A 12,535-nucleotide genomic window follows, 5' to 3' on the forward strand; every position below is an offset into this window, starting at 1 on the left:
CTTTGGGGAAAATCACTTTTTATCGTCAAAAGGGAAATCACGCTAAATTATTTATTCAGCCCAGTATCTACGACTATAAGTCATACGACTTTAACTATACTTCACAGGTCGATATTAATTTGAGCTGCTCACTACACTTTTTACTTTCTTGCTATTTAATTGTCCTATTTTTATCTGATTCACATCATCAGAGGTTCATTCAGCATCTTGCTTGTTATTTTATATTATATATCTTAGATCATATTGTTTACAGACGTCAAAAAAAACAGTGGGGAGGATGGTTTTGGAGTGTATTTTTTTCTATTCAAATTCAAATGGATCTCAAGTTGAAATGAGAATTTGAATAGCAACAAAGTCAATTTCCAAGTGGGACTAAAGTTGTTGTGTATTCGGGACGAAATTTTGGCCAAATAATAACAAAAAATCGGAATTTTTGATGGTATTTTGTTTTTTATTTTTTGATGTTATATATATGTATTTTCTATGAAATGGTTAAATATCTGTATTATCAATGGACGACAAAACCATCACTAAAATTACCCAAACGGTCACTTCCAGCCATCCGAGTGGTGGGAAAAAGTCCATTAGCAAGACTATCTTGAAAACGGTTCAGGTGGTTTTATTTCTTTCCCAAGAATCCCGCATTATATGCTGAAAATACTTAATTAGTTTTACCAAAATATCTATATAGACGATGAATGGATTTTATTTCCAAGAAGATTCTGAGAAAATTTTTAACACACCGGGTAGTAATACTAATAGGGGGGGGGGGGTTGTACTTTTACGGTGTGACGGGATTGGCCCTTTTTTAGTACGGTATAACGGGATTTGACGAAAAAAAGACGGGAAAACGGTATTTTAAAATCAGACGGTGACGGTATTTGGCCTTATTTTTTGTCAATATGCCGGTATTTGAACCTGCACAAACCGGTGTGACCGTGTTATTATTTTTTTCAATTTGCGGGATGCCGGGAATCAGCAAAAATTTTGACGGGAAAACGGTATTTCAAACCCCTACAACCCCCCCCCCTAATAGTCATATTATTGCTCTTAAACTTTTCGCAATATTTGTGAATTTTTGTCTACTTTTATACGAAAGCAAGTTTTCGACTTCGCGAAACTTCCGTTTTAGCGTACTCTGAATTTATATGCGTTGAGCAGCTTGGCTCACTAATACACGGGTTTCGAATTAAACTTTTGCTTAGCTTTAGCTTTGATCCCATGTAAATTTGCACGAAAAATATCAAGTAAACAGAACGAAAATTGGCCGTGTATCAAGCAATTTTAGCTCATTTTTCCATTTTGACAGACTTTATGGGTCATTATGAAAACAAAAAACATTAAAATAAAAAGTCAATCGTTTAATCATATTTCTTTTATTGAATTTAAAATAGAAAAACATCTTTTGAATGAACACCTGGCTTTCAAAAGAGAAGAAAGGAAATCTATCAACCTTTTATAAGGCATTTCCCCTTATCGCTCCTTTTATTTACTTGATTTTTTCTCTCGCGCCAGATTTAATTCGAAACCCGTGTATTGTAATTAGATTGAACGAATGCAAAACCAAAAGGCGTGGTGTAGCATATGCTTATAGCATAAACAAGGTGTGTTTAGACGAAATAAAAACAAGAAATATGTCCCCCAACATCTGCTTCACCTCTTGTATTTGTGTATATGAGCTCCCCTTCTCTCAAAAGTTGCTTAGGATATTTAGAAGGTTCCGTATTTCCTTTCTTTTCATCTATCCGAATTAATTGGGTTTAATTGCCCCTATTATCCCCAACGTCTGTCGGCGCGTGTCATTCACACTTTCTAATGAATTTGATTGGTCTTCCCGTAAACTTGAAAATGGCCAAGATTTACTGCGCATGCGCACTACAAATATTTTTAGAAAATCGAATCTTTATCCTCGATGTCATGCAAAACAGCCTCCCTTTTCGCTCCGAGTTTTTGATTATGAGGTTGTGATTGAAGACAAACGAGGCTACCAAAACAAAAAATTTGGTGGGAAAACTTCAAAACCAAGACAAGAAAATTTTATAAATCACTGCAGATTTTGATATCGATGTCTTTAGAAGTTCCTGGTAATGTTAAAGACAATGAAAGTTTTACAACAGCACTTCACACAGAGGTAACTTGTGAGAACACATCTGATGTTTGTTATGTTACTCCAGATTTAGCCAAGAAAGATGGAAATGAAAATGCTGTCACTGGAGAAAATGTTTTCAATGAAATTGAAGCAAACACCTTATCCATGGGACCTACCATGGTTGGAGAGGTTAATGATCAGAAATATTTACAACAGAATATTGTCACGATAGATGCAAACTCGCTGGTTGATTACTCAACAAACCCTGGTATTTTGAATAACATCGAAATCATCAATAACAATATCAATGCTACTAATGAAAATAATGTACAACAGCAACCAAATAATGGTACTATTTATTTGTTAGTTTCCCAGTCTGAAACTCAAACGGTCTTGCAACCAATTGATCAGCAACAATTTCCAATACAGCAACAACCAAACGCGTCAGCTCCTCAAATGCTAAACATTGTTAATCTTGATCAAAATGCTCCAAATAGTACAGACAATATAAAAAACATGAGCCTTCAGAATGAATCATCGTCAACCTCGACTTCTGCTTCAGAAGCTGCTATAGTACAAGTGATGAACACAGAGGGTGTACCTGTAAACATAAACGTTAACGATATTATAGCTACTCTCAACAAAAATAACTTGGTTAAAAAAGATGGGAATACTATAATAAATCTTGCTTCTTTTGTTGCACCAAATACCCTTGATAATGCAGGTGACATGAAGGCAACTGAAGGACATTATGTTTTAAATACAAACTCAGATCTTCTAAATACAATACCAAATTGGGCACTTCAGCTAAGGGATTGTACTTTATGTGGAGATACATACACTGGTTATGTTTTTACAGAAAGTGAAATGGATGATATCTTGAACCTTTATAAAAAAGAAACACAAAGTTTATTTGCAATTAGGCAGACTCCGTCAGCAGCAAAAGATGAAAGTGCTGAAACAGTTCGTTTGATGTGGAAATCACAATATATCCCTTACGATGGAATTCCTTTCGTTAATGTTGGTACGTAATGACTGAAAATTTTAACTTTTCAGACATCAGGGTTATCCTTGAATTATAAATATTATTGTTAGTGTCACCTATAAGGCTTAGCCTTAGTATACAAGCACGAAGTAATCAACCCACAGTATACCGTAGATTCGTCTAACCTAAACATGTGTCTTGTTACTGTCAACTGCTCTAACTTGGGACAATTCGTTGAAACATGGGACTGGTTGATATCCGGCCTGTATTTTCACTTACGGTTAAATCTCTTTGACAACAAATTTGTTTATCAATCATACTTCTTCGTTCCTCTTAGAGTGCATAGACACTCGCGTTTGTTCCACTACGGATTTTTTTCATATTTTGATTTAAAAGCCTACTCGGTGCAAAAGAGAAATCGTGTATTTTTTAATACGCCGCTCATTAACTCATAACCCAGTCCCATGTTTCAACCAATCGTCCCAAGTTAGAGCAGTTGACGGTAGAAAAAGTGATTTTTGACAAATAAATGGCTACTACTATTACTTTTGCAAAAATACATGGCGAAAATTTGCACAACTCAAGATTATTTTATAACCAGCTTTTTTAACTATATATCGCCGTGTCAATTCAAGACAGCCTTAAGTCCATTTTTTCCATTTTGAGATAATTGACTTTAAAGGTTGAGATGTGTTGGACTTAAGGCTCCACATTTCATGTCAATGCTTCATAAAAAATAAAATTTGCACTAAAATTTAGGACTTAAGGCTGTTTATGGTTGATATATTATGGAACATTCTAAATTCTTATTTTTTTTGAATTGCAAAATACACCTTTTTCCCATTAGAATTCTGTGGACTTAAGGCCGTTTTTGGAAAGCGTGCATGCTGAAATAGGGGGTTATGGTCTTAAGTCAATTTTCGAAAAAATGGACTTAAGTCTGTCTTGAATTGACACGGCGAATACTTGCTGGATACTAATAACGTTGTATCTAAGATTTCTACTTTGAAGCTTATTTGAAATATTAGGGCTATAACAGACTTCAAAGGTTTCTCCTCTTTTAGGAAGTGATCATTTTTGTTAAATCAAGAAACATTTTTTTTGTAGGAAGAAGGGCTACTGTGATGGAGTGTGAGCATGGTCCAAGGAAAAGGAGTAATGCATTGAAACGTATGGCAGCAATGAGTGGACAAAAATCAAAGAAAATACCGAACTTGACGTGCCCTGCAAGACTGTTTGTCAAGAAAGTGAAGAAATTCCCCCAATATCGTGTTCCTCCAGATTCTGACCCCAAAGTCGTTCGTGGAATGCAAGAACATGCTTTGAAAATGGTTCGGTCACATGGTGTAACTTCAGGGGAAATTAGGTATGATGATTTTTTAAATTCTTTTGATATAATTAGTCAATCAGTCAGTCAAAGATTTGTTACCCCCAGCATAGCTGAGCCTACAGAAGAAATACTAAAACTAGAAAGCCCATAGTGTCCTCCTGGGTTGGTTCCCCCCACTAAAAATCAAAATTTTTCTCCATTCCCCCCTCTTTTATTTCCCCCACCATATTTCAAAATTTTTCGGTTCCCCCCTCTTTTTTGAATTCCCCCAGCTATTTGAAGATTTTGCGGTTCCCCCATATGGTTAACATAACAATGCCTTAAATCAAGTTTGAAATTTTGGAAAGCTTGAAAAAATAGCCTTGAAAGTGCTGGAAAAATGAAATTGTATTGAAAAGTTGGTTTATCCCAAAAGATTTGCTGATTTTATTGCTTAAACAGGTTTTGCAACAAGATCACCTTGAGATCAGTGAAGTTCCCCCAGTCAAAATCTCCTAAATTTATGGTTTTCCCCCCTCTTTATTTTCCCCCAGCAAATTTCAAATTTTCCATTTTCCCCCATACTTTAAAAAAAGGGCCAAAATCAGAATCCTTTATAAAGGGGGGGGAGGACACTATGAAGCCTTTTATAGTAAAAAGAAAAAAAAAGAAAATATTTAAAAAAATATTCCAGATTTTATCTTTTACTTGGCTCTGATTTCATTGAGTACTCTGCAACATTGATCACAAAAAACTATAGTGAAAAGATGTAAAATTAATCACAATTGTTGTATGGGGATGTATGCCGTTGTATGCCGATCAGGGTCCCAAATTTACTAATTTCAAAAGGTAAATTTTTGGTCATTTTGGACACTTTTCAGGGTGGAAATTAGAAAATTTTAATTTTTTTTCTCCGATTTTTCGTTCTGAAAGGGTCCCAAATTTACCAAACATTCATATCTGACAGGGTCCACTTTTCGAAATCAAGCAGCACGTCTCCGTCGGTTGTCAAGGTCAGTGGGGGGGGGGGTGGCCAAACGAATAGTATGGATTTTATCTTTGTGATGACATTATGGTATGGCAACTTTTCTTCACGACCATGACAAGGCCTTGAATTAATTTGCATTTGCTTCCATAACATCTCAGATCATAATCAACAATCCTGAACAAAAGGTGAACACACCGAAATTGTGAAACAAAAAAATTTATAAGAAAAAATTTATTTTTGTAGATACCGAGACCCAGTTTTGACAGCCGACTTTCTGCCTTGCCTTCCCTTATTTTTGACGAAAGTCGGCAGGAAGTCGTTTGTCTAAAGTCAATGTGATGCCTTCTTTTCGTCAATGCAATTTCAATCTTTTTTTAAGCAAAGATTTGAAACTGTAAACTTTCCGTCGATCTTCTACCGTCTCTCGCATCGAAAGGAGGCAAAGCAAAAAGTCGATCGTCTAAACTAGGTCTAACTATTTTCTAGCTATTAATGTTTTTCATTTTCATCCTCGAAGGTTGTACATGCAACTACCATTACCATCCGCACATCGATACCATCATATTGGAAATTCTCTTGAGATTTTTCAAAAAGAACTTGCAAATTTGGACAACGTCTTGCTGGAAAGCATATCTGTCGACACTCGTGTTTTGGAGCAACTTCAAACTTATGTTCGTCAAGGATATAATAATCCTTTTCAAGTCAGAGCTGGTCTCAAGGTATTCATGCATTTTTTAATCTCAAAATATATTTCATTATTAAGGGGAATCTTAGAAATTGAGAGAAAACCTATTCAGAAAAGCTTTTTGGAATTATTTTCAAAATGTCACTAACTTTAGGAAAACTCTGGTGGTTATTATTTCCAGATCTCTTTTACCAGAAATGTTTGATTTTTAAAGTTTCGACTGGACTGAAGCTTGACTTTTTCATGGAGAACATTGGCCTTATTTTGTTCAAAAAATCAAAGAAAAATCATCAGCTATTAGAATTTTAAAGATTATTTTGTAAAACTAGTCACCACCAGTTGAACACATCAAAGATATTCATGCGATATTTATATTTTGTCAGGACTTTGTGCAAAATCATATGGTAGGTGGGTTGAATGAAACTTCGCCATCAAAACACGACAAGACGTTTTATCCTTCATTGATTGAAATACAAAATATGATCCAACAGACAGAAGCTGCCATTGAAACCGGTGTCCTATCCAAGTTACCGACAGTAAGTGGTTTCAGTTCACTAAGGCTCCATCTATTATTATCGTTCAAAACATTAATAAACATAAACTAGTTTTATTGATTGAGACTAATTTGATTAGTTAAGTATTCTGAATCTGGTTTTACAATTTGTCCAGGTTGACATTGCAAGAAGCTCGATTTCAGAACGCTTCAGGGCTTTGAATCGGTTCGATCGAAATTGGTCCTTTACTTTTAAGCGATAGAACCTCAAATTGATAATAAACTACTTAAATTTTTTTCATGCCATATCTTCTTTTTGGTATAGAGCTGTTCTTAGATATCTTATTTTTGATGCTACAAGATATGAATGTTTTTTTTCAACAACAGCCTGACGAACCACCAGTCGCTTTACGTCCAAAACGAAAACGAACGAAGACTGTAGAATCACCGGGATCATCTTCCTCTCCAAACAACAACATTAATAATCCCTCTTCAACAACCTCTGCTTCATCTCTGATGATCAAGAGAATGAAAATTGATGTACCTTCTAATCATAACCCTGACGACATGCTCACAGATGATCTAAAGAAAGGTAAAAATAGTTTTAGTTTTTTTATTTTCAATTTTTTTAGTTTCAACTTGTTTTCTAAGGGTGGGCAGACATTTGGAATAACGTCAGTCCCTGATTTTTCAGGAATTGTCCTGGATACTTCTTTTAAAGTGCTTTTAGTGCTTTACGATGCAAAAACACTGCATTGGTTTGAAAGTTATGCCTTATAATCTGCAAGGTTCATCTTTTTCATCCTCCTGAAAAATTCGACTTTCAAGAAATTCAAACACATTTTTATGTATTTCCCAAGTTCTTTTTCTCAAAAGTGTAGAACTTCTGAGGCTACCTCTTGGGCTATAATAATTCATCGCTAAACAAATAATTATTTTCTTTTTCCCGATTATAGAGCTGAAAACAGACGGAACACTTGTGCTAGATGATCAAAACGATACCATCGCTCTCACATTGACCGATAACCAACTGGAAAACTTTTCAGTCACCAACTTCTCATACGACCAACTAGCACAACTTGCGAAAATTGGATTAGCTGCTTTAAATAATGCTTCGAAAGAACCCGACGGTTCTTCCCCTCAGCAAGAGACAATAGATTTTTCTCAACAACAAATCATGGACAATACAGATCAGGTTGAAGTTCACTTAGCCGACAAGGATGACCCAAATTCATTATCAACGACGGATGGTGAAAGTATACTAATTGTGACGCCGAGTGACGTTAACGACGATAAAACTCATCTAAGGATAATTGCTACTTCTGAAAATGCCGATCAGCCGACTACGACGGACCCGTCAGCGATTCTGGCAAACGTCGTTGATATAGTGGATGGAACGTAGTCCACAATGCCCTGTCTCTAGGGTTTTGTTATTCGTATCCAATCTCCTTCTGTGATTACACAATGTCTACCTTGAAGAAGTTACCGTCGTATTTTCTTGATATATGAAGATTGCACAACATATTTTTTTATGATCCAAGTATGTGGCATAATATGGCGGTTGCTTCTTCAGGCACACGCATACTTTTGTACCATATCTGCTTTATTGTAAATAAAATTTGTTTATAATTGACAACTTCATTTTTGAGAAAAATATTGTGTGTAGAGTATATTAATGAAAAAAGAAAATTTCTCTCCCATTAATTTATTGGTACTTTGGATTCATCTTATTACAGCGATATTTGGTTATCTCGAGCTATTTGGTCAGCAATTTTTTTTCAAACTAGTCAGCTTTTCCCGACTTATTTTAAGGAAGTGTTTTCACGTCACCCTGAGTTTAAAAATAAAAGAAGTAAGAGATTCGTAGGTCGCGAAAAGATTGATAAAACTCTTTTGATGAATGTTGAAAAGTCGTAGGGGAGGTACTGAATTTTTGATTTCAATGTGCAACCCTATTGCGGTGACCTGACCTTGTTACATTTCCTTAAAAAGTTCAAATGGAAAGACCCCACGTTATGAAACAAATAGTTAATTTTTCAGTGTTTGAAAAGTAAATTTGAAGCAAATTTCTTTGTTAAATTATGAGATTTCTGTTTCAACACGGAAGTACTAATCTTTCATACAAATCACTATAGGGCTGATCACACCCATTATTTAACGATTAAAATGATATTCACATTAAACTCTTGTTGGGGTTGTCATATTTGTTACAAAGTATGTCTTGTACGTTCATATTAGCGTAGCGCACTGCACACTTTATGCGTTTTCAATTAGCCTTTTTCATAGGATTCGTGCATACATACATGGTGTTTTCTTCTATTCAATTTACAGACGCACAAAAGTATAGATTTCCCTTCGCAAGAAAGACATCGAAAAAATGCAAAGTGCAATTCTTGGACGTCCATCCAGTGAACTGTTATCAGATAGAATAATATCTCACTTTGGCTACTTCATCATCTATTCAGATTCCCTTTGTTAAAAGTGATTATTGGTCGTAAAAACAGTTTCTCAAAATCTGATGCGTGGATAGAAATCTCTTTTTAAGGGTATGTTTGCACAGTATTTTTTCTCAGTTACGAAATTTTTAGTTTTGGAAAACGATTGATATTTACAAATCTATTTTAGCTTACAATCTGGAATTTTAGGAGCTGAAAATTTAGTGATTCCATCGATTTTAACTTCTAAAACTAAAAAAATCAATTTTAGTCTATACTAAAGTTTCCAATTGTTATTGTCAAGAAATAATTAGTAGAAACAAATTGTGTCAAAACGTCAAACTTTTGCTTCCTCATATTTCCTCATTAATACCCATTAGGTTTAAGATATTGACCTCCTCATTTGAAGTGCGTAGTAACGAAAATTTTGTAATTAATCAATTAGTAAAGCAGTTTTTACTTTTTGATCAAAAGACGTACAAAAGATGTTAAAGTGACGTCCAAAACCTTTTAATATCAAGTTCATTTTTCGAATTACGCAATGCCAAATTCATGTTAACCAGCTGATTATTTTTGAAACGATACTAATTGGCCTTAAACGACCTCTTAATAATTTACGAGTATATTGCGCTCCTGGTAGAATATAAAAATGTCAACTTTGATGGTATTTCTTCAGTTGGTTTTAAATTTGAATCTTAGTAGTCTAACAGCCTACACAATACTTATAAAAGATGAAGACACTTTTTGGATTTTCTTTGCTACTTTTGGCTATCTTTACACAAGAAACAACCGGATTAAGTTTATTGCCATGCGACCAGTATGATTGCCCACCACTTGAAAAGCTGAGTTGTGGAAGTAAGTGAAATTCTTCGCCATTACTTTTTACTGGACTGATTCATTATGAGCATTGCCACTGTTTTATTGAGCATAAAGACAAAAACAGTGTAAAGATAATGTTAAAAAACATCGACCTTCAAAGTCAAACGGTCGATGGGTTAAAGACCAGAGAAGCCTTGTGGCTAGTGAAGATTCTTTTGAACTAAAGTCAGTCTCAGGCAGTTTTCCATTTCAGAGTGTTGATCGGAAAGTTCACTTATATTTTATCAATCTCGCCTCACAAAAACATTTCCTATATATTTCTTTTTTCGAATGACGTCACTCACTGAGCGACAGGGCCTAAAAGCAAAAGACCTTTTTATAAATTACGTCACGAACATCACTTGCCTCGTATTCAAACAGTTACCATGGTAATTATGGTCCTTGGCACATTAAATGCTTATTTTATGAATAGAAAGTAGTTTAAATAAAATCCACTGGGAGTTAATCACCATGGCAATAACTTCAAAACGAGGTAAGTGATGTTCGTGACGTAATTCATGAAAAGGGCTATTGGTATGAGACATCAAAAACCTCCACCTTACAGCTTAAGAGGTCGGGAGGTATAACTGTATTGTGAAGCGAGGTTTTATTTATGTTTTCAATTCTCCGTCAACTAGGACGCGGCTCGTACCGTACCGAAGTAACTGGAGGATGCTGTCATGCATGTTTCAAAGTAGCCGGTCAGAAATGTGGTGGCATCCACGATCATGAAGGGTTGTGTAAAGAAGGATTGAAATGTGTCTCCAGAATCAAGCCTGTGATTCCCATTAACAAACCAGTTGGAATATGCCGTAAGTAAATCATTCTTAGTGAGTTTATCTATCTGAGTTTATCTAGCTTCTGTCTAGGTCTAAGGATGTAGATAACGGTAAATCAGCACTTTTACCGTCCTCAATTTTGCGGGTCAGAGCTGATCGTTTCAGTAACTCCACCGTCCTCTAAAGCTCAAATACATAAGAAGGGCACAGAGGTACAAAGAGTGCCAATCTCTTCTAACTGTAAATGTCTTTACATCGTCAAAACAACTAACAATAGTCTTTCTTGATTCAGCGGTTTTTGTCCTGACATTTTCAAATGAAAATAATTCCAATACCATTATAACGGCTTCACCTCAAATATTTTCAGATCATTACATCTATAGAACAAGACAAAAATAGATTAAAAACTTTTGGAAGGTAACGACGTACTTCACTACAATACAATCAATAGTTAAAAAAATCTGTTTTTCTTCTAGGACGACCACCACAACTTCCACGAAAATGGGAAGCACTTCTTAAAAGTGGAAAAGTGACTTTTGAACTTCGAGTAGAGCTCAACAAATTATTTCAACGTAAGTTTATAGTCCTGTATAACAAAAGTTACACTCCTGCCTCTACGTTTGAAACTTTATAAATATGGATATAGCCTCTATATCAGCTGAGAAACAACGAAATATAGCACATATCGAAGTCAAATTTGAATCTTCGGAAATATTTTCTATCTATTTCCCAATTTTGAAATCTATGATATCGTTAGTCCAGTCAATTTTTTCTCGATTTATCTTAAAAGAGCGACAAGTTCTGAATTTACGAGACGCTGGACTTGCTCACTCCCTTAAATCTAAAAAAAGTTAGAAATTTTGTTTTTCTTTTCATGTTAGGAATCAGAAAATTGAATGAAGAATTTTGCTGAAAAAAGGAACACAGACGCACAGACACGCAGATTATAATGCCATTGTTTTTATTAAAAATCCTTTGTAAATAGAATTTTTTAGAATTTTAATTGACAGACGATGATGGTGATGTTCTCGTATTGTTTTTGAAGACGAAATTTTTATAAAATTCGAAGTTAATGCACTCTCTTCCATTACGGCTAATTATCTTATCCTTTGGGAGTATACCGGACACCATTTCCGACCATACAATTTAAAAAGTCAAAAAGCTGACAGCAAGTTAAAAAAGAATAAAATGGATTTGCAAACTGAAACTTCGCAGCTCACTCTTTAGATCTATGGTTGGATAAAAATGTTTGCTTGACACTTTTCTTGTGTACTGCCTCTGCCAAAAAAGACAATGACGTCACTTGCTTCCATCTAACCTGCTTAATCCTAAAAATGTGATAAGGATTGGGCTATTCCAGAAATAGTCTGTACCTCCTATATTGAGGAGGTGTGACGTCCAGACGTCCAGGGTGGTCTGGAAGAAAATCTAGGATGCTTTTTTGAACGATAAAATCCAGGGTGGTCAGTAAAATCGGCTTGAAAATCCAGGGTAGTCAGTATAACGAGGTCGAAAATCCAGGGTGGTTCAAAGAAATGGGAGAAAAATCCAGGGTGTCACCTTTAAAAAAAAAAATCTCTTCAACTTTTTTCTGGAATAGCCCATTAAATGTCTGTAAAATCCACTACAGTATACTAAATGTTTTTTACAACGTAATGATATTAGTCTATCATACCATAAAAAAAAGAGATTATTTGGAGGCCGTAAAAATGTCGAAAAAATCGGCAACATATACGAAAATAAGTCTCTTTTGTAACTATTAACTTAGATTATAATACCATTACTGTGAGAACTTAAAGATCTAGTTTAAAAACAGATGAAAGAAAAAGATGAATACCCAGTTCTCGAATGAATAGATGATCTATTGGATTTTGGAACCCCAGCAATGCTGTTTTTATTCGTAGGGGTTGCAAA

General features: G+C 35.0%; 2 protein-coding genes across 2 annotated transcripts; both read left to right on the plus strand.

Moving 5' to 3' along the window:
* Positions 1–1,933: 1,933 nt before the first annotated feature.
* LOC136801837 (calcium-responsive transcription factor-like) lies at positions 1,934–8,282 on the plus strand. Its single transcript, XM_067058501.1, has 6 exons — positions 1,934–3,113; positions 4,182–4,440; positions 5,889–6,090; positions 6,440–6,592; positions 6,937–7,141; positions 7,506–8,282. The coding sequence occupies exons 1-6, from the start codon at positions 2,066–2,068 to the stop codon at positions 7,949–7,951; spliced, it is 2,313 nt and encodes a 770-aa protein (XP_066914602.1). The 5' UTR covers positions 1,934–2,065; the 3' UTR covers positions 7,952–8,282.
* Positions 8,283–9,607: 1,325 nt separating this feature from the next.
* On the plus strand, positions 9,608–11,689 carry LOC136801838 (uncharacterized). The gene is made up of 4 exons (XM_067058502.1): positions 9,608–9,839; positions 10,481–10,654; positions 11,098–11,193; positions 11,503–11,689. The coding sequence occupies exons 1-4, from the start codon at positions 9,716–9,718 to the stop codon at positions 11,532–11,534; spliced, it is 426 nt and encodes a 141-aa protein (XP_066914603.1). The 5' UTR covers positions 9,608–9,715; the 3' UTR covers positions 11,535–11,689.
* The last annotated feature ends 846 nt before the right edge of the window (positions 11,690–12,535 follow it).

Source organism: Clytia hemisphaerica, unplaced genomic scaffold (assembly GCF_902728285.1).
Source record: "Clytia hemisphaerica strain Z4C2 unplaced genomic scaffold, Clytia hemisphaerica genome assembly, whole genome shotgun sequence".
NCBI classification, from domain to species: domain Eukaryota; kingdom Metazoa; phylum Cnidaria; class Hydrozoa; order Leptothecata; family Clytiidae; genus Clytia; species Clytia hemisphaerica.

Coding starts and splice junctions, on each gene's coding strand:
- LOC136801837 (XM_067058501.1), top strand. CDS start 2,066: ATGTCTTTAGAAGTTCCTGGTAATGTTAAAGACAATGAAAGTTTTACA. Junction 4,441..5,888: donor GTAACTTCAGGGGAAATTAG/GTATGATGATTT, acceptor TCATCCTCGAAG/GTTGTACATGCAACTACCAT. Junction 6,593..6,936: donor TCCTATCCAAGTTACCGACA/GTAAGTGGTTTC, acceptor TTTCAACAACAG/CCTGACGAACCACCAGTCGC.
- LOC136801838 (XM_067058502.1), top strand. CDS start 9,716: ATGAAGACACTTTTTGGATTTTCTTTGCTACTTTTGGCTATCTTTACA. Junction 10,655..11,097: donor CAAACCAGTTGGAATATGCC/GTAAGTAAATCA, acceptor TTTTTCTTCTAG/GACGACCACCACAACTTCCA. Junction 11,194..11,502: donor GCTCAACAAATTATTTCAAC/GTAAGTTTATAG, acceptor TTTTCATGTTAG/GAATCAGAAAATTGAATGAA.